The sequence below is a fragment of the Serinus canaria genome, chromosome 2 (genome assembly GCF_022539315.1).
Source record: "Serinus canaria isolate serCan28SL12 chromosome 2, serCan2020, whole genome shotgun sequence".
In the NCBI taxonomy this organism is placed as follows: domain Eukaryota; kingdom Metazoa; phylum Chordata; class Aves; order Passeriformes; family Fringillidae; genus Serinus; species Serinus canaria.
The window spans coordinates 109,064,018-109,090,859 of record NC_066315.1 but is presented as its reverse complement, the minus strand read 5'-3'; the positions used below and the strand labels follow the sequence as shown (position 1 = coordinate 109,090,859).

The following is a 26,842-nucleotide window of genomic DNA, read 5'->3' as shown; positions in this document are numbered from 1 at the left end:
AGTTATACTCTCATAACACAGCTCCTAGCATAGTCTTTTAAAAAGGCACTTATGTGAAGCACTTACTTTCCCACTGGAAGGGGGCTGCTTTATCAGTTCTCTTTTTAAAGTACTAATAATTCTGTCAAATGTAATGGAACTTGTATTGCATACAAAGTCCTCTTTTTCTTTAAGCCCTAACAGCTGTGCACTGTACTTTAGAAAACTTGCTTGAAGGGAACAAGAGGGGAACAAAAGCTTCACTAGTCTGCATCAGAAGAACAACCTTGAGTGAAGGGCCCCTCTCACATCAGAAGGACTTATGGGAAAGGATGCTGTAGAGACAGCTGTGGATTTTGTTTTTTTTAGCTTCCAGGGGGCACAGCACCATTGCTGTGTCCTACTAGATGTTCCAACTGAGTTTAGCCTTGCTACAGACAAAAGCAAATGCAATAGTTCTGCTAACACCCCTGCAAATATGTTCTTAGAGTGAGACATTTTAAGTGTGACAAGAGCTTGTAACGAGGCTTTAGAAATCAAAAAAGAACTTCCACAACATGGATGTGGCAGAGTGGTAAACACTGATTCACACTTCTGAAATACAGTGACCAAGCCTGCACAAATATGAAACCATGACACTTAATCAAAAATGTAAAGCTTCCTATTCACATTTGTAGACGTACTGATACTGAGGAGCACCTCTGGAGATTACTGCAAACAAGCAAACAAGAATTCCATTACCACATCAATCAGAGCAGCCAGATTGCAAAGCAATTGCAGTGAGCCTTTCTGGACTGCCTAGGGAAGCTGAAAGAGTAGCTTTCTTGTAGCTAAAGACAACTGGGATTTTGAAGTAAAATCCTTCAGCTTTCAACTCACATAAAGTGAAACTGATGTCTGTTGTTATACATGACTGTGAAATACACACTTACACCATTCATACAGGTGTGTTAGGTAAAATAAGTATTAACTTGATGCATAAGGACAGAGGGTCATATGGGTGTAGTAATCTGTTTGAAAACCCTTGGCTAGCTCAGCTCAGGAATGAGACACAGATTTTTATGGAAAAGGCAGCTTAAATCATTGGAATTTATTCATCTATCAAGTCTGTAAGATACCTGCATTAAAACTACCCTAATAAAGCTGTACAAATAAGGCACATTAAACCAACACCATGCTGTCCACATCATCTACTAAAACCGAAGAAAAAACGTCAGCTAAAGGGAGAAATGTGTCATAAAATGACCTTCAATTACTGCACACACAGGGGTGCCAATTTAACAGCTTTCTAAATCTGCTTAGGTGCAGATGACATATGTTATATTTAACCTTCAATTGCAAATGTTCTCTGAACTAAATGCTTTTGTCATAACCCTAAAACTATTTCAGTGTAAAACTCAAACATTTACAGGAACATAACAATAAATATTTGAAAGCTACTGATTGATAGAGAATGGAAAAGTAAAAAGCTAAAAGACTGTAGCATAAGCAAAAAAGGCAGCAAAGTAAGATAAGGTAACTAACCACTTAACTACCACTACATAATAATTCCATGGAGAGAAACATAAAATAAAGCTGGAAGCAAATAATACATGCAGCACTAATTTCTGCAGTTGGTCTTTTTATAAATGAAATTCTGCAAAGTACCAATGGCACATAAAATCCTCAAGCACTGATGAAGTTAATAAAACAAGCAGGGAGATGGTGACATTGCTACAAGAAACAAATTGTGAAAATCAAGCTTCACTCACTCTCATCTAAGAAAAAACTAATATACAGTAAGGTACCTACTAAATACTAAGCATTCAGAATGTCAGATACCAGACTTTTCTTCTTGCCTTTTACAAGTGAAATAATATTTTGTATAATTCATTACCCACTCTCCACCACAGAATTCCAACTGATATGCTTGGGAGTAGGACTAATTTGTGTGTATCAAAAACAATGGTTACCTTTTGCTATCATTGCTCAAACTGTAGGAACAGATATTAGGCTGATTCATACTGCATGAAAACAGAGGTTTGAATTGGAATTCTGTAGATAACCTTCCCTAAAAGGACTTATTATTATTTTCAAAGGAACAGAGTAAATCACTAGCTGACATCACCCTGTGCCTTTTCTCAATGCAAGGGGAGAAGGAATCTTTACAAGGTGACGGATTCAAACTGCACCAACCTAAAATGAACAGGCCAAGACAGAACACAGAACCTGCACTGACCTTAAAATAAAAGGATGCTGTGATGTGATTGCATATCAATACTAGCACTCATCCAAGAGACAATAATTATTTTGGGATTCACTGACTTAGAAATTAAAAGAAAGAGAATAAGGTGGGTTTTGACCCATTTTAGAATCCTTTGATTTGTACATCATGTTTTTCTTTTCAGTAGACTGACCTGCTACAAACCTGAAATATTCACAAGACCTTCTGCAATACTATACATCTTAAGTTATCCCTTAAGAATACCGAAGTTTTAAATTTAAGTAACTAACTTGGTTATCTATAAACTGTAGATAAAAGACAGATAATTGCTAAATTTCTTTATTTAAACAAGTAAAGCTGAGACACGATATAACTATTACAGTGATTTTCTCTACTGTTTTAAATGCTCTTCCAGAACAGATTTGGTCTGATAAAAAGGCAGTGCTAATAACACACATGTCTGAGGAGGCTTTGAAGTTTGTAGGAAGAAATTCACATCCTATGTGAAATGGCAGGGCAGGTGCAAATCACAAGATACTCAGAAAAGCCCAGTATTACCAGAAGAGAAAATGCAAGACAGAGTTAAATTCTCAAAGATCAGAAGGGTGTTAAGCAGTCATAGTCTGGAAAGACATACTTTTTTTTCAGAGCACTCAGGAGAGAATGTTTTGTTTAGCTTTCTAAGGATTAATAAAATCACTTCAGCTTTATGCTACTCTTCAGATAATGCTACTTCTCTTTTTGGAAGCTAAGTAGGTGGGTGTGTTTCCCTTCCTTTTGCCCATTCCGCAGTGTTAAGAGCAGGAATTTGACTTCCCAGGAGCACCAACAAGGAAAGCTGGTGAAGACACAACATTGCCAACTGCCATGCATTTTCAGCAACCTGTTGTACAGGCCTGTTACCCATCCTTTCACAATATCTATTGTTTAATTAATATCTGAAGACTCACTGATGCCATACAGCCATTTAGATATATATACAGAGAAAGTTCCTGCTTTGAAGGTGAGTATTTGCTGAGAGGTGGTCAAGAAGGCTTCTGTTACATGTGATGATCAGCTTGATGTAGCAATGTCAGAAGGAGGTATTTGATGAAAAATCCATTGATCTTTTTTAGCTGTAGAATGTTCTAATTAGAGCTGTAAAGCAAAATACTTTGCTGGAATTTGTGATAACTGAAATCTCTTATGCAGAGACTTTTCTTTCCATATAGTTTCTATACCTGCATGTTTTCTGTATTTCCAGCTCAAGCCATGTGGGTCTCCCAGGGAATCACCCAAAAGGCTTCTGTATCAGCTGAGCTGATTTTGAGTCTTTGAATCTATACAGAATAATGAAGAGCTGAAAATCTGGATGTTCAAATTTCAGCCATGAAGTTCCTGGTATCCAGTGCTGAAAGATTTTGGAGCAGTCTGCTAAACAGGTAAGTCTGGGACATGGCTGCTTGTCAGGTTCTGACCTCTTCTCTGAGGTGACCAGTGGTGACATGACCCGAGGGAATGGCCTGAAGCTGTGTCAGAGGAGTTTTGGTTGGATATTAGGAAAAGGTTCTTTACACAGAGGGTGTTTGGGCACTGGAACAGGCTCCCCAGGGAAGTGGGCACAGCACCAAGTCTGACAGAGCTCAAGAAGCATTTGGACAATGCACATGGTGTGATTCTTGGGGCTGTCCTGTGCGGGATGAGAAGCTTGAATGGATGATCCCCATGGGTCCCTTCCAACTCAGGACATTTTTTGTTTCTATGATTTGAATAATGTCTACATACTTATTCCCCCTGACCCCAAATCAAAACAAATAAAATCCTCGATAAAATGCATCTACCATAACTGCCAACTTACTCCAACTTCTTTGACAGGCATTTTTAATACAGAAAATTACACAAAGGCCTCATCACTACTGAAACAGAAATTAAACTAATATGCAAGCTGAAATCAATTTAAATTGTAATTATAACTTATGATACAATTTATCTTTTCCCAAGGGGAAAAAAAAGCAATGACCCTATTTTTCCACTTCATCAAAAATCTAGCTGGAGTAGGGACAGCATGAACATCAGAAGAATAGTTCTTTGACTTCTTCCATTCTGGAACATCTTTCCTAAGGCTTTCTGTTCCATGGGCTCCAATAGCTGCCTGATAGCAACCACAACACTTGAAAATAAAAAAAGATTGGAGAACACATCCCAACAATCTCCTAACTTGTCCCTGAACTTTTCTTGAACATATTAGACTAACCAAGGTTGAGAAAGAAGTCATTTATTTATAATAAACACTTGCACACAAAAACCCAGAAAACCTCAACTCCCTTAACTAATGGTTTCTAAAAATGCTTATTCAAACTGACACATGCATGACAAGTTTTGGCTGAATACGATTTAAGGAGGAGGAGTTATACCACCCAGAAAAATGGTGTTTATGACAGAAATGACAAAGGATCATTCATCATGGGGTTTTTCTATGTGAAGCAGTAATAAAGCCTAAATGAAACTGCACTTCATTAGTAATTTATTTCACAGATCACTATATATACACAAATAGCATAACTCTATTACATTTTTATAGTGCCATTTATTACAGTACTTCACATACTATATCCACATGGCAACACAGAAATGCAGCTTTCTCTGGGGAAGACAACAGCAGCCAACTGCAGAGCAGCACACAGGGAGGAAACAATTCTGAGCCAGAAGAGCAAAATAAGAATTTTCAGATGAGTCAACAAAAGACAAATATAAAACAATAAAACTGAACCCTAAGAGATGCGCAGCTAACTCAAAGAATGGTATAGCTTGCCTGATGCCCCATTTGATTTTGAAAGTAGAAATAAAAGAGGAAAACTGAATACTCTTGCCTCGTTCAGTCAGAGTGACCAACAGCAGAGCCTCCCACCAGAACTCCCTGGCTAAAATTCTCTATCCTTTTTTTTTGATCTTTGAGCACTACACTGGAATTTTCCACTTGCCACAGGAAGGAAAAGAACATCAGTTCATTTGCTTTCCTCAGTTTGTATCTGGGATGCCACACTTCAGGTATAGCTGAGGACATGTTCTCAGATATCAAGAAAAGAGATGCATTCCTTTCTCTGCCAAGACTTCTGCAAAGCGAGGGTTCAGGGCTATTCCATCCTCCACCGGAAAAGAATTTTCCTACTTTCACACTTAAAGGCCAAACATTTCCATTAAACTTCCAGAGATGGCTGCTGACACCTCCCTTCCAAATGCAGGTGAAAACCTGGGATGTTACACAAACCCACAGAATGCTGTGAGAAGATGACAGACAGAAGGACACCTGCAAATGTCTCATCACAACATTTTGCTTGTGAAGTAACAGTGTCCAATTATGCAGTGTTAGGCCTCAGAAATATTATATGCATTATGTGAATGGTTCTTGAAATAAAAGTGACAAAAAAATGCACTGCTTTTAACTAGTGAGGCATGTTTAAATTCAAAAATAATGTCTTTATTTTCTTGCCAAAAAACTCTGCTGTAAGAACACTGATAAGAAGGTAAGTGGCTTGTCAGTTGCAGATACTCCATTTTTAAAAATAAATTTTAAAGTAAAAAACTTCTAAATAAAGACCTCAAACTTGAAATGTAATTTATGAATATGGGGTCTTTGATGGTTGGAGAGAAAACATGATTTTCCCCAGTACACTTTTTAAATCTTTTATGATGAATTAACTAGAGAGAACAAAAAATCAAAACTATCAGAAAAATATTTGCTGGACACTAAGTTAAAATCTGTTTGAAAGCTGGGAAAAAACTTTTCTTAAAACTTGTCAATATTGACTTTGCATTGTGGGAGCTTGAGAGTAAATACATTTATATTGTTTCTCCTATGGATCTTGTTCTGATGTTCTTTCTCAGGCATTCTGTTAATAAATGCAGAATAATGGTCCACTACATACAGTATCTAATTTGATAAGAGGCCAAGTAAATGTACATTAATACAACTTTTTTTTCTCTTTTTATGTCACATTGCACTTCTCCCTGCTTTAGTGGTAGACTAACTACTAACAGTTTAAGAAATAAAACCTGCAATACTGAAATGAAATGCTGATTTAAGATGCAGGTTTTAATTACTCATTTAAGTGATCTGTATTCTCTAGTTACTATATTAAAATAGGGATACTGACCATCTGCAAGAAATATAATGCCCTATTTGTGTAAGTTAATGAGTCTGAATTAGCTTGAGTATTCCCCATTGAAACTGCTAAGACTGTTTGAATCCCTAAGTGAGGCAAGTGGGTAAATGAAATCTCCTTTAACTATGAGACATGCTAGAAAGACTCTTTTCTCTCTCTCTAAGAAACCCTGCAATCTGATCAACAAATGCAAGAAGGACCAGACATTGTAGGAAAGATCACAAAACTGAAATTTTATTTCCTGTTCCTCTCCAAATCATTCTCTCAACAGATGCGAGCACACAGCCATAAGCTCTGGAGAAGATATTCCTTATAAAAGGTGTGAATAAGTGGACTCAGTGCAGTGGAGCTAAGAGAGCTTATGTAGGCTTGTCCAAAAGATGAAGAGCAGGAGAACAAACATTGACTAATTGACTAATGTTGACCTGGACATTGCTGGCAGAGCACCAAGAAAGATCACAGGTGAAAAGAGACTCAAAATAAAGAAAGTCTTGAGAATGAGAATTTTATCTTCAACACCATAGGTAGAAAAGCTAATTAAGTGATTTGGCAAGTTTGAAAGATTTGCTGCCCAGTTTCCATTCAGACAAATCAGGGACCTCCAGAGTTTTCAGGAAGTAAAGAAGCAGGAGCTGGTTTTCATGGACAAACTTTACAGTCCTTCTACATCTAACACTTTTACCTAAGAAAGTATGGAGATTTTCTAGTTCTTTCCTGGAACAATTCCTAGTCAGTCAAATCAGCCTATGCAAACACGCTGTAAAAAAGTCTCATTAAACATAGAAATATTTTATGATGCTACTTACCTGTCTGTCTACTTCTGGAAGCAAAAGCAGGAGGTATTGTTGAAAATGCTGAGGTAAAGAAGCAAAGGTGTGTTTATTTATTAAAGCCCTCAGGTTAGTGTTCACTAGAATAGATCCCGGTGTTTCTATGTCAATATCCTCAGCTTTGGTCCATTTCAAATGTCCTGGAGTAAATAAACAGAAATAACTTTAAACATAAATAAAGGAAGAGAGTAGGAACAGGTCTTCTTTTTAAGTTTTTAGCTTTTACTGTATAATACAATAGGCTACAGAGAAATGGTACTCTGAGAAGGATAACACAGCCTTTTCTAGGTGTCTTAACAGCTTTTATATTTGTATAATAATAAAAAATATTTTATATTTGTCTCTTGAAGATAAAGTATTTTTATTTTATAATAAAGAGACAAAATGCATTTGTCTCTTGACCTCTTATGTTCCAGTAAACATCACAGCTGACATATTCTTACTTCCAGCTCGAGACCAACTCAACAGCTGCAGAAAATAATCCTGTCATGTCATCAACAATAATTATATAAGCACCTATTTTCAAGCAAAAGGTGCTTGAAATTTATTGATGTGAATCAATAATTATGGACAGCTTCTCTTTTGCCATCAGCAGTGCCCTATGGCCTACAGAACTTGTCCCATTGCACCTGCTACAACCTGTGTGAATAGAGAGTGATCAAGGAGATGAGAATATTTAATATGGTAATGTTTGAAAACATTAACAACAAAAAAAAAAAAAAAAACAAAAGAATTTTTCAGAGTTTTACTAAAAGCTAAGATCTAAAATGATCAAAATACAGAAGGCAGCAGCAGGAATTGTGAGATTAGTGCACAAGGTATGAGAGGAACGATACAAACACAGGAGTAAGATAAAGACTCAGCAGAGGGAAAGGGAAATAACCATATGGCTCATGCACAGCACTACAGAATAAAATCTTCTTACTTCACACAGTGGACAGAAAGGCTATCTATCATCTTAAACTCTTGCACAGTAAGAAATACATCTGTTAAGATACTGGGAAAAGAAAGCTTTCAACCATCAAGAACAAGGAGATGCTGAATTAAATCCATAGGAAGGTATTAGGGTCTCCATCAAAATATTTTAGGAATATGTTAGACAAATACCTGTCAGTAATGACAGGTGCATATCTGATTTTGACCTATGACTGATGAACAAATTAGATGACCCCTGGAGTTCCTGTCTGGTCTGATTTTGTTAGTATTTCTAGGAAAATATTTAGAAAATACTTTTTAAAGTTTCCTAAAGAGCTATCTGCTTCAAGGTGTTTATATACTGCTACAATCCTTTTTTCCCTCTAAGTCTTAACAGATCAAAGTCCAGGTAACTGGAAAAACTCAAAAGCTTCTAAGCCTTCCCAGGAAACTTCTTCAGGTTTCAGTTTGTTGTACTTTCAAATATTTCAAAAATGGTGTAAGAGAGGTCTGAACTATATAAAACACAGACTCCATCAGAATCCCTAAAAAAGTGATTAAAAGATTATTCCACTGCTATGATGGAATAATCATAATCAAATGATGGCATTTGGCATTTACATAAGATCTCTCAGCAACAATTAAAACTAAAATGTTAAGAAGATTAAATATGTTTTAAAAATGAGAAAATTTGGGCATACTGACTATTAGGAATGTCTCAAATGTTACAAGCTACTAAACAGTAACCACAATAGGAGGAATGCAACTGTGCTTTGGATTTCTTAGAGGACCTATGGTGGTCGCTTCCCTGAAAGTCTGTAACTACAAAATATACATATGTAAGAAAATGAAGATTTGTAAATTCTAAAAGCTCCATTTCAGTCACAGCCTCCTGTAAACATTCTTGTAATTTTATTTTATATTTCAGCGCTGATAGCAACTGAATGAGACAAGAACTACTTTGCACTCAGCACAGGATAACCTTTTCCAACACATATTTCTAACATACTCTATTTCAGTACAGCTAAGACTCCATTACCAGCAAATGAATGCCCTGTTATACAGGACAATTGCATGGAAGAAGTGCCCATTTTCATGAATGCATCACAATAAACTATCCTCACCATCTGTTCCACCCACTAAATATAAATGTAAAAAGAACACAGTCCCTGAGCATAACACAAGTTGTAAGATGTACTGAATTTTAATGCCTGTATGTATATTCTCTTTTTTAATCAATTCAAAATACATATCCCCATCTTCTAAGTGACTCCAAATTAGAGTAACATTTTCCCCAGCTAGAGCTTCATATCCTATGGGAAGGCAAACACACAGAGATAATCCAAACTGAAATAAGACACATGACTGCAAAATCAGTAACATCCTTCAGTGGCAGATATTCTCATAGCATGAAAAGCCCAAGACAAAGAGTCAAATCTACATTTTCTGATTTATTTGGCCTTTTATCACTTACAGAGTACTGTGGGAGTTTTATCAGCTTTTGGAAGAAATGTGTGTATTGCTTCTGTGTGTGTAGCAAACTATGGATGCCCACCACAGTTCTACTTAAAAAAAAAACCCTCAAAATCTGTTCAGAATTTATAACAAATTCTCTCTCCTGCACCCTTCCTATGGCTAATTTAGGTTCTGTATAGCAGGTCCCAAGTTTGTAATAAGATTTAGTGAAGTATCTGGGAGCAGCATGGAAGTATGACACTACTGCATCACTAATCATAGCACTGAGAAGAGTTTATGACAAAACATGTGCCAGTGTTTTTTATGTAATTTTCCACAGAGAAAGACATTTTGAACCCTTATATAGTTTAGGGGTATCACTGTCCAAATCAGAAATAGAAGCTGTAAGACAAGAGAGAAACTCAGGCTTGCAGCCTTGGAAAATGAGAGTTTACTCCTCAACACAGAGAATTAACCATAAGGAGATGGGAGCACTATAGGTCTACATCAAGATATGAAAATGAAAACAGAAAAAACACAGAGATCACAAAGTTGGAAGAATCTGTTAACTAAAATGGAAAAAAGTAATCTTATTTAATCAGAGCTCAGAAAGTCTACTAAACACAACATGTAGTGAATCTTGGGCAGCTCAGCAGAGTTTTAGACAACCAAACAATACCTGGACCTGAATTGTGCACTACACAGGACCCTGGATCTGTTCTCAAAACTGCTCTACAACTGCACTTCTAGCATCCCAAGAAATGCTGTATCATGAGAGAAACATTTAAAAAGAACAGAAACCCTTAAACCTTATACAAAGTTCCCTGCACTTAATTTGTGGTGTCCCAAAATGCCAATAGATTTATTTTCCAAAATCCACCAAAAAACCCCTAATGAATTCAATTGCTATCATGAGCCAACAGTTGATGTCATATCTGAAGATGGGGAGGAATATATATATTGAAATTATGTATCTCAGTCTTAAATGTAGAGAAAAATGACAGGAAATCATCTAACATTGAATATAACTTAACACAGCAAAAGCTCTAATACTGAGGGAGTATTGTCTATTTTAAATAATGATGTTGGATCAGCATAGAGAACTAGCTATCCACGTGGGTCTGATTGATAATCTGCTGAAAGATCATGTATGAAACCAAAGTACACTTTCATGGGAGGCTGTGATACAATAAGGCCTATAGGTTATACTGCCTGGAACTGGCAAGAGCACATTTAACAACTCTCCTATGGCATTTAGGAAGTAAAGTGCCTTGGAGCTATTTTACAGGATCATTATTTATAAAAATAGGACTAGGCTGGATGATTAATAAAGAAGAACAATCTCATTCCCACAAAGACTGACATAAAATAACTTCTAGGATTTAGCACTATAAAAAGCTTGTTTGTTATCTTTTCCAACAGGCCACATTGCAAAATACTTCTTTAAATGACTCAGCATTCTGATGAATGTAAGAAGTACTTTGTAAAGATAAAGAAACAGTTATGTCATTCTTTGACTTCACTTAAGCAGAGACAAGAGTCTTAGTGAACACTACATTTTGTGCTCCCTAGGGAACTCTTCCAATTAAATTTCATGCAGAGCAGGAAAATCTGCCTATGACATGGAGATTTAGAATTTACTCTTAGCATCTCTTCAGAGAAAATTCTTTGTTAATTACAGAATGTGATCCATGAGCCTCACTAAAAAACCCACAGAAAATAAAATCAGAAACTGTATCTACCACTGCAAGAGATGGAGCTTCAAAATAGTTACAGGTCCAACAGAAGAACTAAATCAACCAAAGAAGAAGAACCAAGCAAAACCTTTATTCCAAAACTCTATATGACATGCAATAATGCAAATGAAGAAAAGAGAATGTCAACTTCTAATCAGGCAAGCATGTAAGCAAATATGCTGCTATCTCTGGGAATAAATGCACATTAGGCAAGCAAATTCACCATGAAGAAAGAAGATCTGTTACACACTGCCCTCATCTCCCAAAAAATCATTACATAACAATCAGACTCTAATTGCTAAATCACCTCTCTGCCTGCAATTGCTTAGGTCTGTCAAACTTTAAAAAGCAACCACTGAGGACGAAAAAAAAAACTGACCATGGATTTTCCAGGTAGACAGAAAGATGCCTTCTTGAGAAAGGATCAGGTGCTGAGTTTGAAAAAGGGACAGGTAAACAAAAATAAAACTTTCCAAGAGAACACAAAGTTTAGAAAAATGTCAATATTACAAGTAAGATATTTATTTTACTCCTACTCACCTAAACCAGATTTTTTTAACCTCTTTAAGTGCTGGCTTGTTTGCTTTCCAGTTGGAGACTTTTGCCCATGTTTCATCTCTTTATCAGAACCATCTGCTTCGCCATTTTTAGATTCCGATCCTTTGGAAAAAGTAAAATCCCTCAAATATGATGCTTTTGCACTTTCACTAACAATCCCCTCAGCACCCCCTACACCATAAACAAAACAAAAATAGGATTTAAAAAAAATTGACATTTTCTTGCTGAAAGGCAATATACTTTTCTGGTCACAACACAATTCCTCCTCATCAGAGGAATTGGAAGTAAAAGCTCAATAAATCAATTAAGTGCTGAAAACTAAAGTTTACTGAACACTGCAGTCAATAAAAATGTTCAGTGATCTAATAAAAATAACATAGTTCTATAATGCCCAGGAGATATTTTTAAAAATATTTTAACCTTAAGTTATGGGGCAGTAAAGCAACCTAAGGCTGAAAAAAAGATAATTTCTTTTTGAAGAAACATTTAAAGAAAAGATATGTTTGGAAATACAATTGTCAATTTGTGTTAAACATAGACACAGAACTCTCTTAAAATGAAGTAACTTAACCACCAGAGCTAAAGGTCAAGGTTATGCTGCAGTGATAAGCATGGTATAAGAAGAAAAGCTAACAAAAGGATTTGAGTATTGCAATGCAGAACTGAGACACAAATTCACATTCATGGAGAAGCTTGCCTTTCCCCCCCTCCTCTTTTTATGGCATTGAATACCAGCATGTGGTACTCCATTAGAGCTCCAGAGCCAAACAAAATGTTACTTTGCATTCCTTTAAAGCTGCTGCTATTACCAATTGTCATTTTACTGCGTGCCTTCAGCTCTTTATTAAAGAAAAATCTCCATCCTTGAGACACGAGTCTTGATAAAGAAATAAAGATGTTAAACAAAGCCACCCAGTGGAAATAGTATTTCAGCAATTCCGAATTCTGTATGCCACACATCTGATTCAGAGGAAGGCTCTGTGAACAGAGCTGATCTTGCAAACGGTCCTTTAGCTATTTACCTGAAGGTGAATCCGACTGCTCATCGGACACCTTTAATGGTGTCAAAACAACACGAGGAACAGTCTTGTTTACCATCATTGAGACTCCATTTCTTCTTTTCTGCTGTTGTCTCAAAGCCTACAAAAACGATAACAAAACATAAAACTGTAGCAAAAAATAATGCTTGTAAGTGAATTACACATGACATTTCTCTACCATTAAATTGAATCCCTTAAAATAAGCATAATTTACACAGCTACTGACTTGCCAGACTTCACACTCGTCCTCTTTATGTCATTTTCTTTTAAAATACAAAATCAGGCTTTTTCTCCTTTTTTTTTCTAGAGAAAGAAGACGCACCTTAGATCATTTTCCAATCCAGTTTTGACAACAAAGAAGCCTGTAACTGTTTGTTCTACCTTAACAGCACAACATGATAACCCATGAAATGTGAAACTAAGACTTTCAAAAAAAAGCGTAAACCCAAAATGTTTCAAAACCAGAATAAAAATATATATGTCTGCACATCTCTCGCAGGTGCATCCTCTCCAGTATACTGCTCAGTCAATCAAGTTAACACAGAGTGTCATCAGTATGTACAGCATGTAAGGACTACAGTATTGATGCACTCACTCAGCCGTGAGTAGTGCTGCACAAAATCACTGAACATGGCAGGAATCATTTATTTTCGTGAAGGGAATCAGTCCTAATCTTGGAAACCTTGCAGCATTTGGCTTCTGTCTGTTTGACTTTGGGCATTAACCTTCAGAACACGAACATGATGGTGTTCTGGCAAATCTGGGGGAAAATGATACACGAATAAATCTCTACAAATGGTAGTGCTTTGTGTTTCATAAATGTATCAAATACAGGGCTGATAATGTAATATAAAATATCTACAGATTAGAAATAGCAAATACCCATCAGACTGATTTATATGAAAAATTATTTATCATTCAAAAGGTCCTAAAACATAAAACTATGAATACCTGCCAATTAATACATCTGCAAGCATTAAAATTCTGGAATTAATCAGAATGGGCTGGGCTTAATACAGACTTCTCCGAGCCTCCTATCTATTTTTCTCCATTCTAACTGTGCACTCTATTTTTACAATTGTGATTCGTGTTATGAACTTTGGGGATTTATTAAAGTAATACCATATCAACAAGGTACATATTTGATATAAATTATCCCTATAGGTTTATGAGCATGAACGACTTATGCCCTATAAGATTTAAGTCTGAAACTTTAATGGATTGTAATAACTTTCCAAATTGTTCACATAGCTAAATAATAGGAAAAAAACCCTGTGAGATGAAAGAAATAGATATTGGTCTATTCCTCTAAATAACACTCGACACAATGTAAAATACACCAGGCCACATAGAAGCTATTTCACGGATTAACCCATTTTATTGTACTTCTGACACGTAAGTACTGTGCAATAAAAAGCAAATTAGAACACTTGAAATCAAACAAAGACAGGAAGCTGGTCAGATCTACACTGAACCAAAGAAGCAGCAGAAAGCCATAAAGAACAGCTGATACTTCAAACATTTTTGAGACAGAAATTTGATAGTGGTATCAAACAAGCACAGCCAGACTTGTGGACAGAAAATTATAAAGTGTTAACACTTCTCCAAAATTCCTCAAAATTCCAAAAATTACTCGTAAAACCTAAGTGCCAAATCAGGTGATCCTTAATTAACAGTAATACCATGGAGACAGTGGGAAACAGTTCATTAAAAATTAACTGAAAAGACTGGCAATGTCTGCACCACCAATACACCAATATAACACTACTTCATATGATGGTGTCCTACAGCCTGATTTGCCTGACATCATCCTCATTTCCTCCACTCAAGGAAAATGGTTAGAGCCCAAATAATACTCCATGTCATTCTCCTGTCTCCTGAGTTTCCAAGACAATTTCCACCCCTCACCAAGGTTTCACAGCCTTGCAGCCAGCATCCATACAGAAACACCATTTTAATGATTTATACAGACACTGTGGCAAAGGCAGATTCTTTGTCAAGCCTCACAGTTGATTTTCAATGCTAAGACTGAACTTCCATGAAGGAGAGAAAGGAACCAGCAGTGTATCCACCACCAGTGACAGGCACGCAGTGTTGGTACACCTCAGGTGACACACGTGCTGCTGGAGCGAGGGCAGCGGTACCCAGTTTTTGTCAGGAGCACCACTTACCTGCTTTTCTGTTACTGGCAGGGCCCCCTGTGGTCCTTAAGCACATATTTATGCAACTGAGCTGGCATTTGCAAGAAGCACAGGCCAACTCATGCCCATGGAGCACTAATGCAAGACACTCCCTGGACAGTTAGATGAGGAAATACAGCTGTGAGCAGACAAAGCTACCAGAACTATTTACTTTGAGGCACAGCACACTTCTCTAGCTACAGCCTAAGCACCTCTATATATGAGAGTCAAGCAAAAACCTTAAAGACACCATTTCCCTTTGACAAATATTTGTTTTTCAGGGTTTCTTTTTCCCTAACATGCATTGATTCACTGCCAGTCCCTTCCCCAGCTCCTCCAGTTTCACAGTGCAAGGAACTGATCACCAAAAAGGGACCAAGTGAACTCAGAAAATCAATCTGAAAGTAAAGCTACACACACCTGAAGAACAATCTGTAGAACAAAAACGGAAAAAAAAAAACCAAAAACCAAAAAAAACAAACCAAAAAACCAAACAAAAACCCACAACCAACCAAACAAAAAAGAAACAACCCCAAAATCCCCCTCAAAACTGAACCCCCCCCACAATATGAACATTAAATCTAAGTAAAACTTTTAACACAAAATTAATTAATAGATGCGTAACCTTCCCCATGCCTCTCTGCCTTTTCATTTATCAAATGAAAGATATAAGATGGGGGAAGAGGCTATAAAGATAACAAGTAAATAATCTACCCTATCATTTGCAGGGTAAAGAGATGGCTGAGATTCTGCACAGAAATTCACCTTGTGATATGCCTAGCTAATCACAACAATTTTGTGGTAATTTCTCCTCTGAATTTGAAGGTGCAGGATCTGAAATTTTGGGCAGACAAGTCATTGCAAGACAACCCGGCAGCGGGAGAAACTGCCGACTGACACCCAGCTACAAGGGAAGCCAAACCCCAGAAGGAGTTAAGTATAAAAGGAAGGACAATCTCTGTAGTCTCCACTGAGGACAAATATATAACTTCTCTACACCTAGCCTGAGGGACATTCATTTTAGAATACAAGACTACTGTAGGATAAGACAAGAATCTTGTAACCCAAGATTAATTCTACTTAGCTGAGAAGTCAATGAGATTACTCCAAGTGAAACATGCACCAAATGCCTGCTATACTGAGCTTTTAGTGCGCCAAGCTAATTTAGTGCTTTCCTAGTCACCACGACCAAATAAATCAAATTTATAACTAGCACTGAAGAAAATGAGAAATGTTGTAACTTATTCCATGGAAAAATGGTTCCAGAAATCACTGTAGATATGGAAACAGCAACTAACACATACTACATTGTCATCTTTCACAGTCACAGCATTTTCCATCTCATCCATATTTAGAGATATATAACCTCCTAGCTGGACTTCCTACAGAACTGCAAGAAACAGATGATGATTTTACCAAATGGTAAGATGTCATTTTCACTATGGTAAATTAGAAAAAAACACATGTGGTGCATATGATAGCTTAAATAAAGAATATTTTCCTTTAATGAGATGCTATGTTTACATTTCAAATGCATTCAGTCACTTCATGCTAAATGCTTGAGTTAAAAAAGCTGCACGTTTTAAATATCTAGAACTTATCACTGTTAAAGTATTCTGTGAGACATTACTACCATCCTATTTGTACAAGAAATAAATTTAAAAAAACAAAAGGAAATGAAAGTTCATGTAATATACAAGTTAAAATATTACAAGCTCTCTTAAAATTACCACCAAAATATAATACTTACATCCAGTCTTTCACAAGCAGATTTGCAAAGGACATCTGTGAATCTCTCGCACATAATGAGTATGGAGAATTCCCAGTATTCCCATTCATAAAAATGAACCTGTGACCATCTGTTGAATAACACTGCCATGGTCATTATACAGTGCTTGGTATAATTATTCGGTTTAATGAAGTTATTTTTATTGCCAAAATCTTTAAGTAAACTATCAATCCATTTTCATCCAAAGAATTCAAAATAAAATGAAAAGATGAAAATAATGAAAACATAAACTCTGAAGATAGATGGCAAAAGAAAAACACCATGAAATTAACAGTGAACTTCTAATTCCAAGTGGGTTTTTTAAAATAAAGATGTGACAAGAGCAAGGTTCCTTCTGTTTTTCATGGAGTTTCTATCCCTACTGGAGTATAGCAGTATTTTGGCGGTTTCATGAATGCCATTATATGCTCTTAAGAATAGTAATTTCATGTTTAGTTGATCTTAACACAGGAAAGACTTCTTCACCCATGTGACACAATGGTTGACTGTCTTCAGTTAAAACTCATAAAGTCATCTTTCAAGCAGGAATGAAAGGAAACAATATAAACTAAAATGTAACTAGAGATGGGGGCAAAATACCTCCCCAAAAGAGCACCAGAAGCAAAATGTCATCCTCTGCGCTCTGATTTTACTGCTGCTTGGCAATTTTTTTTTTGTTATTTTTCTTTCCCACATCTTTTAAACTCAGAATAAAAAAATGGAGCACACAGATAAACCATTAATGCAGAAAACCACTTTCATTTGAGCTTAAATGCGTGACATGCTGAGAATGTTAAAAATTAAGTCATTATCAACAAAGACATGTAACACTTGGTTGCATTAAGCAACATCGTCCCAGATTTCTACTTGTTCCATAAATGTCAAGTCTACATTCTGTAACTCATGTAATGAAACATAACCTTTGAAATTTCACACATTATGGATCAGAAATGTAAAGCTATGGAATGCCTCCATTCTGCCATAAGAAAACACCAGCTAGGATACACTGAGCAAAGTCTCTTGCACAAAATAAGTAACAGCTCTACATCATGGTTATGGATCCCATAACCAAAGATGAAACAGACTTATGGTTTATCATTGATTCACTTAACACCACCACAAAATTCAGTCTTTGTCTTCTCTCTCACCCTCATTTTGTTTAGTAAAATTAAGAGCCTTTAATTCCCACATCTCGGTTAAATTAAAATTTCTCAGTGGCAACCTGTTTCACGGACAGACGGATCAGTTAAACTAAAACAGTAAGCACCACAAATCATGAAGAGTAAACCCATCATTATTTCCTAGATGCCATTAATTCTTATATTAAACATAAACAAAGCACTCAGTTATAAGCATGCAACCATAAGATTAAAATACAATAAAGATGTCCTATGGAAACAACTACAAAGCACAAAGTGCCATTTCCAAAGCAAATTAAATTACTTCCAACCATACTAGTACACTAAACAAGTCAGTATTGTGCCAAGAGTACACAGCTGGTCATTTGGAGATGAAGAGTAGCATCAGAATCAACAGGATGGAAGTTTTGAAACCTGGGGTTTATTTTGAAACAATTGCTAACACCTTCTCAAATAAGCATCTATTCTTGTCCCATGCCATCCTCCTACCTTGTGACAGTTACATCTGTATTCAGAATAAAAAATAATGTATTGCTGCATATTTGTTCCTTAGGTTTCAGTAGGGCTCAGAGGTTTCCAGTAGGACTTTCTGTAGGACTACAGTACACATTAACACTGAACATTTACCTGTGTACTAACCAACACTGAACTGAAGTGCTTGTGGACCTTTGGGGGGCAGACAAGGAGATTTGTCTGCTCACAAGTGTGTCTGTACACCTGCAAGCTAGCACTACTTTCTATGGGATTACAATAATGCAGTCACAGCTACAGCTGCTGCAGATCACGACAGACTGCAATGTAAATGCTTTTGGTGCTTTCCCAACCACAGAAAAAAGGACAAAAACCACATGTGATCTGTTCAATGTCTGTTTTGACTTGCACGTGAATGGGAATGATGATAGCATATGCATCAACACAGTGAAAGCTTTTTAACAAAGAGAAGAATTGGGTTTTTTTTTAATGTTTTGTGTAGTATTAAATTACCAACATCCATCAGCTGAAAAGCGTTTTATGGGGAAATGAGTTCTTTGGCATAACAAAGCACATGTAGGTAAGGAAACAGTTTGTAGAAAGCACTTTAAAAACAAATTAAAACAAAGATAGCAGTGTCAATACAAAATCTTAAAACAGTAATCAACACTTTCCATGAGGTCAGATTTTCAAACACACTCTGCACAGGGGCCAAAGCATACAGTGGGGGCTTCATGGCTAGACTCTGCAGATCAAAAATCTTCTCCTATTACCACTCAGAGAATTTACATTGCACCAATGTAAGCAGTGTAATGTCTTTCTGCCTAACATCCTGTTTCAGCCTGGGTACTCTTGCTTGCCCACACATCCTGAGCACACAGCCTTCTGGGGACCTAACTAGCAGCACCTGGAACACCATTTGCAGAAAACTGCTTGTCAACATTTTGTAGGAGGCTTCCTAGAGCTCTGAAGAGTTGTGAGCTGTTCCAAATCCTGCCTTTCCCTGAAAAGACCAACACTTTCTAGGATGCATTTAAAATCAAGGCATGACTCATTGTCACCTGGATATAATTTCATGTTACAAACTATTGAAATCAAAAGCTGTTCCTTTCACATGGCCCAAAAGAAGGCACTCCCTTAGATATTCGCTGCCACTATAAGGAAAAATCACGTAACTCCAGCGGAAAAGCTTAACGGGGACTTCAGTCTAGTGCTTTTATTTTCATTAATACAACAGCAATGACCAATCCATCTGAAATAGTTCCCCAGGCTACTTAAGGGACAGGCTACTTACAGAAACACATTAACAGATACACTTAATGCTTAGAATGAGGCTGCTATCTTCAGCTTGACTACCTGAGACTTGGAAAAAAGCCACTGATCTACAGAACAGAAGAGAACCCTTTCAACCTATATTTGGGAAGAAGACTTCACTATGTTGAAGTGGCAGGTTTAAACAAAGGTAATGGCCATGCCAGGAAATAGTTTAAAATGAGGGATACTGTCCCACACTGAGGTAGACGGGCAGCTATGCTTCAACACTTAAAATTGCTTTAGAGTTCTTTAGTTATTTCTCAGGCTAAGTAGTTCTCTAAAATACATTTATTAAAACAGAAAAGGTGTAGGAGCACACTGTGCAAACAACCCCAGAGGTGAAACATGCAGAACGCTTCAGCAACTGGGAGGCAGTTATTAGAAAAGCAGTAAAAAGCAGGGATTGTGTGGATTCCTGTCCCTTTCTTTCCATCACAGGTAAGGGCTGAGGACCACGGGGATGACCCAGAAGAGAGTCTTATAAACATTGTCTTGGGTCTTACCAAAGCACTGTGTTGAGCAGCTGGTGCGTGCTGCCCATGCATAGGGACCTTTAGAGGGACATACCGTGCAGCCAGCCTTCGGGCAATGCATGTACTCCCTGAACAGCTTCTGCTGGAACTCTTGCTCTCCCAGCTTCTTTTCCCCATTATGCAGTCTCCCTGCCATAGCTTCTCTGTCCTCTTCCCTAGACTTGTCTTGGCAATCAGAAAATCAGTTTAGTTTATCATCTTCGAACTTCCATTTTCCGGAATGCATTTTGTAAACTCCAGTGTCCCTTCCCATGTCTCTCTAGAAGTCAAAAAGCAACATGTTTTCCTTCTTTTCCATTTGTTGTCAGGAAAATTTGTCAAGAATCATCACTTATGTTGCCAGACATCTGATCAAATGCTTCAGCTAGGGAGCCAGAATTCTCCAACTGTGGCATTGGTACATTTGTTGCATCTGAAATGAAGCATAAGAAGGTGGTTAAGAGAGACATTGAGCAACTGCAGCAAACTCTCTAAAACGAGGAATTCAGTACAAAAAATACCTCTCAGTTCACAGTGGATTTTCAGAGCCTTTCAGGAAGACACCCTGCATTTAAATTCTAAGTGATTAGGACAAAATCATAATGATCTCCTCTGTCACCTTTGCTTCTTTGGGGTGAGGAAGGGAAAGCAGGGCAGGCAAATGTATCAGGCTTAGAGCATGTGAGGGAGCAGTTGCTCAAATGAGTCAAAGGAGAGACACCACAGACAGACTCATACTGGATTACTTCCTATGGGCACCAAAATGCTTCAAGATAACCTGCATCTGGCTGTAGTCAAGGAAAGAAGTCCTAACAGAATGAGTGTGGAAGGAGCAAGACTGGTGAGTTTGCTCTTCTCTCAAAGAAAGGTAAGCAGTGTGAGCTGAAGATGGGAAAGCAAATTCACACCAGCATCATGGGAGATCAGGATTATACCTTCAGTGTCAACCGAGACACTTGGACACCTGTGTCCAAAAAAAAAAAAAAAAAAGGAAACAAACAGATCTTGATAAACTAGTTATATGAATTTGGGTAAATCAGGGCTAAATTACAGTGTTGACCATCTTGAAATTTAGTGTCTTGTAGGTTGGTTTCTAAATAAGAATTACAGCTGTGGTAGAAATGTCAGCCTGAAATATTATTTGGAGCTGGACAGATCTAACATCCTAAAATTCAGAAGCAATATATGAGCTAAACCCTAACTTCCCCATTGCTCTATTACTGCTTGGGGCATGACAGCATCCACAGGAAAAAAAAAAAAAGGGGAGTGGAGTTGCCATTTCTATTACAAGAATAAATACTACAAATGGGTGCCTTCCTTCTCATTAAAAAACTGCATCTACCCACTTTATGAATTATATAGTGGCACATATATGAACCCAGCCACCAAGCATGCAGACAAAGCCCAAAGTTAAGGAAAACAAAACAAACCATGGCAGTGACATACCTTGTGTTGATTCCCTTATTTCCTGAGCTTCTCTCCTCCCAAACCCACTTGGCTGCTGTCTCTGGAGTTTCTGTCTCTACAAAGAGATCTGGATGCCCAGCACAGTCTCAGACATGTCCTGGTTCTTTATTCAGATCCTGAGTCTGAATGGAGTATCCTTCTCTTCTCCCAAAAGAAAATTTATGGGTACCCTTCTTGGTGCTGATTCCAAAGTGCCAAAAGTGAGGCAGGATTTTCTTCCATGTCTGGGAGGTCTACTATCATCCCAGACACCATTAGAGCGCATCTTCAAGTTCTTTCTCCTCTCTTGGTACTGACCCAGGGAACACCTGGTACACTGACGGGCAAGGTGCTCTTACACTTGGCTATCAGAGTCCAACAGACACTAACACCACCTCAATGTCCTGGATATTCACACATTCTCAGTGTTACCTATGTGAGGCCAGTTTGCAGGTATGATCCTTTCTTCTGAGAAATGTTCCAAGAACATCTTGACAGATAAAGATAAATCTGTATACAGCGAAGACTTCCACAAAAAAAGTATCACCTCAAGTCAATGGAACAGAAACTGGACCAGACAGAAGCATGTAGATACTATGCCATGACTTGATGTCCAAACTGGAGTTAGCCTTGTCCAGAGCAAGAATAAAGCACACAGTAGTGTGACCATGTACCACTGCTAGCAGATGCAGGAGTAGTTCAGTACTTTCCTGGGAAGAGGTCCTTACATGGGTCTGCATGCCAAAACTCTCGAGTGTGAAAAGAGGTAAATCAGTAGGGAACTGATCAGTACTGATAGGAAATCAGCGTGCCGTAGGCCTTCTTTTCAAAGGTACAAGATCAGCAACAGCTGGGCACAAATGCCCAAGCACTTCCAATAGCACAAGGGAAACAGAAATCTGTAAAATCTGCCATCAGAAAGCCAAGCATAAAAGGCAGCTCTACACCACAGGCTCTTGTCTATACCCTCATGAACAGGAACTGGTTTGTGGGACATCACACTCAGACCAAAGTGAAAGCATTTTACAAGAGAAAACTGAAACTCTGTCAGAAACCAAAGGGAAGCACGAAACACACTCAGTGGTAAAGCACTCAAATTCTCTTTCCCAACAAGGACACCATGGAAGGTGGTGAAGCTAAAAAGTTTCCAGACCAAAATGGCAGCCCAGCCTTTGAAAAGTGAGGACATAAGGGCTGATCTTTGACACTGAGCTTATGAAAATCCACTGCAACTGTAAACCTCCTTAGTCCTTGCAAAACACCCCAAATCCACTGCTACCTGGGAGAAATCAAACCCAAAAAATTCCCTTTCCTCCATGCTCCTTGCAGAGCTCAAGAAAGGCAGCATTGTGACTAATTTGATTCATGAGAACACCCTGAAATGTGGGCTGTTACAAGCCAAACAGGAGATTGCAATCTAAACCCCTGAATATAGCTCCAGAATTCATTAAAAAAAGCAAATCATATGTAAATCCATCACATAATAATTTAAAGAGAATTACATATGAGTGGTTAATAAGTAGATAAACATTAGAGAATATCTTCTATTTCCAGTTCAGATCTTCAAACAGAACTGCACATTATCAACTTCCCTCTCACTTTATTTTTGGAGGTTACAAAACAAATACACACAAGATCAAAGTAATGTGAAGAGCCCCCTGGTTTTAAATAAATTGAGTAGGAAACTGAAAACTAATGTGTAGGTTTTCATTCTTTGAAGACTGTTTTGCAGTAGATAAAAAGCAACAGCTAAGGAAGACCCCCATTACAGTATATTATATACAGTATATATAAAATTGTATATTATAAGCACTTGCTGAGAGTATGGTGATGGCTTATCCTCTGTTACTTTAGAATGGAATCAGTAAGTTTGTGTTGGTTGTAACAGTGTTACATAGTGTGTCTAAAAGTTTCTTCTGTATTCAAAGGCCTGACAGGTTCTTTGTATGAATTTTAGGTATTATGCATCCATAAAAGCAATTGAAAGATTGGAAAGGAAAAGAATAAATTTCCAACAGCAATTTTATAAATAAAATCACTGTTAAGGTTTATTCACTTCTACTACAATACCAAAACAAATCTGCAATGTGTATATATGGCAGTAGCCAACACCTGAAATTTTAAGAGAAAACAAAGCAAAAAACTACTATCCCACTATACAAATGCCCATTTGTCTCACACTGTGCATAGTGAAAACATTTTGCTGATAGCTGTAATGCTACTCTCATACTCTGAAGTACAGGATCTAATTACCATCAATTTAATTAAAACTAATTTCTTTTTATCGATTACTTAACTTTCTGATGTTGCTTTAACTCTACTGCCTTAGGGAATGTTTTCAAAGATTCACATCAATGTTATGACTTTTTATATTAATTAAGCTATTCTGATTAATTTGCCTTTTTAAAATTATTCTCAATGCTACATATCTGCTAAATGACAAATGGTAGAGTTTAAACAATTACAGAAGTTCAATCATTTGTGGCTTTGCTCTTTTTATTCCCTTCTTTCCCCTTTGCCTACTCCCTCCACCCCTAGGGAAGTTCACAGATCCCAAAAGAACTCTGTATAGAAGAGTTCCAAGAAGTGTAAATTTTTCACAACTATCCTAATGGTTAGTGAGCTGTTTTGTGCCCACTGTCCAATTTTCCTGAACAAACACATGTAAGACTGCAATCTAGTAATCCTTTTCAGTCCTCAAAGCCTCTAAATAAAACATAACCTTATGTGAATGATAAACACCTATGAATTTTATTGGATTTAAAACCAAAAACTAAAGTGTTTAGAGGAGATGTGCACAGTCTTTGCTTAACTTAAGTCTAAACAAAGAACTCAGCAATAAACTACCCCATGAAATACATGAGCTTCATTAAGCATAACTAGGAGAGCAGTTGTGAGAAAAATTACATCACCTCATTATCCTAACACTTTAGAAAAGTCGCAACTCCAAATGGAGAAGAGGTCATGATAGGGGTTTTTTGAATTCTAGCTTTTTACCTTTCATTTTTCATTTGTCTGGCTGTAAGCTGATTTAACTTGGCAATGCTGGAAAATAATTTTCACATTATCATGCTTTCAGCTAACAGGTGACTTTGAATAATCAGCTGCTTCTGCAAGCTTTAATACTTATCATGGATACTAAATCATCCAAATCATAAGTTTTTTTAAAAAATAACCCAATCCCACTTCCATACTCTGTAGTAGCAAATTCAGTATGAAAAAAAAATAGTTAACAGATCATAAAGAAAAACTGAACAAGTATACCTAGAGTCTTTCCTATCTGCAGCACTTCTTTCAAAATGCTTTTTTAAAATTTTTTTTAACCTCACATAAAATGCTCATTTTCAACACAAATGCTTACATAGGAAAAGCAGGGGTGTGATAATATAAAGAATTCTGCTTACTTGAAATTGACTTTAAGTGCTTACTGCACTTAAAACCCTTTTAAACTCACGACAAATAGGACTGCACCTTCGCTAAAAGCATAGCAAAACCCCCCAAAAAAACGCCCCCAAACATAGCACTAAAAATCCTTAGTAGCCTCTTGAAATTCTGCTGACATCCCACTCACATAGGAATGACAGAGATGCTAAAGGGAAGCCAACTGATGATCAGTCAATACAAGCTTACCTGTTTAAGTGCTTTCTTTGTGTGCTGCTGGAAGGAAGATACTAGCTTGCTTTGCACCGGTGCATTAGTAAGGCTTGAATCACGATTGGAAGACATTTCCTCAGATGTCTGCTTTGGGCAAACTTTATAAAAAGAAATAAAAAATCAGAATACTGTTATGGGGGTTACCTTCCCTATTTCTCCAAGAGTCATAAGGACGGAAAAATAAACCAACACAAGCAAATGCCTCAAAAACAAAAAGCTTGCTGCAGAAAATTCAGCTGATCTTGAGGTCCACATTAGAAAATCCAGCCATATTCTATGAAAACATACTGCTTCACTCATATTTGTACCACATCATACCCTTTCTATGCAGTTCAGGAGGCCCTGCATATTTTGCCTTTCAGGTCCTGAAAGGTAACTGAAATAGTTTAACAGATTTCACACAGAAACTAGATAAAAACTACCTTCCTCATCAACACATTTTAATAGATTATAAGATATCCAAATGAGCATTTATACAAGAGATATTGGTGACACCTGAATCTAAAAAGATTAATATATATGTAACTTCATACCAGATTGTAATGTCTTCTTAAGAGCCAGACTCACCTATTTTACAAGTGCCTCTGGCAAAGCTAAGAACACACTTTGCTGTTTAATGGGTAGACTGGAATACCCTCCAAGATGAATTCTGGTCTCTCAGGTAATACATGCTGCTATACTTGTCAGGTAATACATGCTGCTGTACTTGTCAGCCTTCTAAATAATACATGCTTTAATGAACAAATACTACAGGACTTGCATTAAACAGCCTCTTGAATAAATGTTGTGTGTGACACAGAAAAAAGTCTCCTGGTTAAAAATAAATGAAAATATGATTTTTTTAACAGCTTTATTAAACAGATTTGAAAGCTGTGAGAATAGCTGAAGGATCCTATTAGTCTTGGTGGTCAAAAAACTCAACTGAAAAGGCTGTAGAAACCTTTCCACTCTTAATGCCTTGCATTACTATTACTCTCACTACTAACCTCAGACTGCCCAGCTAAACCAGCATTAGTATGCATCCAGAAATGAAGCAGATTTTCTTCCATTCTACTCTGCTGACTCAGTCCAAGTCTGCCTTCAAGCAGCGTTCAAAGCTGGTTTGTCTGTTGACATACCTTCTTTATAATGTTTTCCAGCAGTAAATGTTTTTCCAAGATTTGCCATACTTTCACACCACCAGAATAGTCTGAATACACTCAAAGAAGTGGCACAGACATGTGCCAGAAATAATGTAGCCCAGTGTTAATCTATTTTCTCTGCCCATCCTTCAGTGCGATGAGCAGACACCTGAAGTATCTAAGTCCTGTGCCCTTAGCAATGTTTCTGAGAAGAAACATTGTAATGTTCTTTGATTTGTGTTTGTAAGCAAAAAAGTCAGACAATTTAGCTATCAATAAGTAATGGCCATCATAAGATGCATGTGACAGCAAACCATTTTTTTTGCACTGAAAGAAAAAGTAATTAATACTTACCTCAGGAAGAGAGAATACACTCTAT

At 37.2% G+C, this 26,842-nt stretch overlaps 1 protein-coding gene across 5 annotated transcripts in view; it reads right to left on the bottom strand.

The window, feature by feature from the left end:
* ASXL3 (ASXL transcriptional regulator 3) overlaps nucleotides 1–26,842 on the bottom strand; it is a 126,685-nt gene that overhangs the window by 33,542 nt on the left and 66,301 nt on the right. For 2 of the 5 annotated variants that reach the window (XM_030228230.2, XM_050970740.1), the window contains 4 exons: nucleotides 25,319–25,440; nucleotides 12,841–12,958; nucleotides 11,801–11,920; nucleotides 7,131–7,294 (listed from right to left, as the gene is read on the bottom strand). In XM_030228230.2, the coding sequence (XP_030084090.2) occupies nucleotides 7,131–7,294; nucleotides 11,801–11,920; nucleotides 12,841–12,958; nucleotides 25,319–25,440 (524 nt within the window). The other 3 variants (XM_030228240.2, XM_050970741.1, XM_030228248.2) reach the window with 3 other exon arrangements.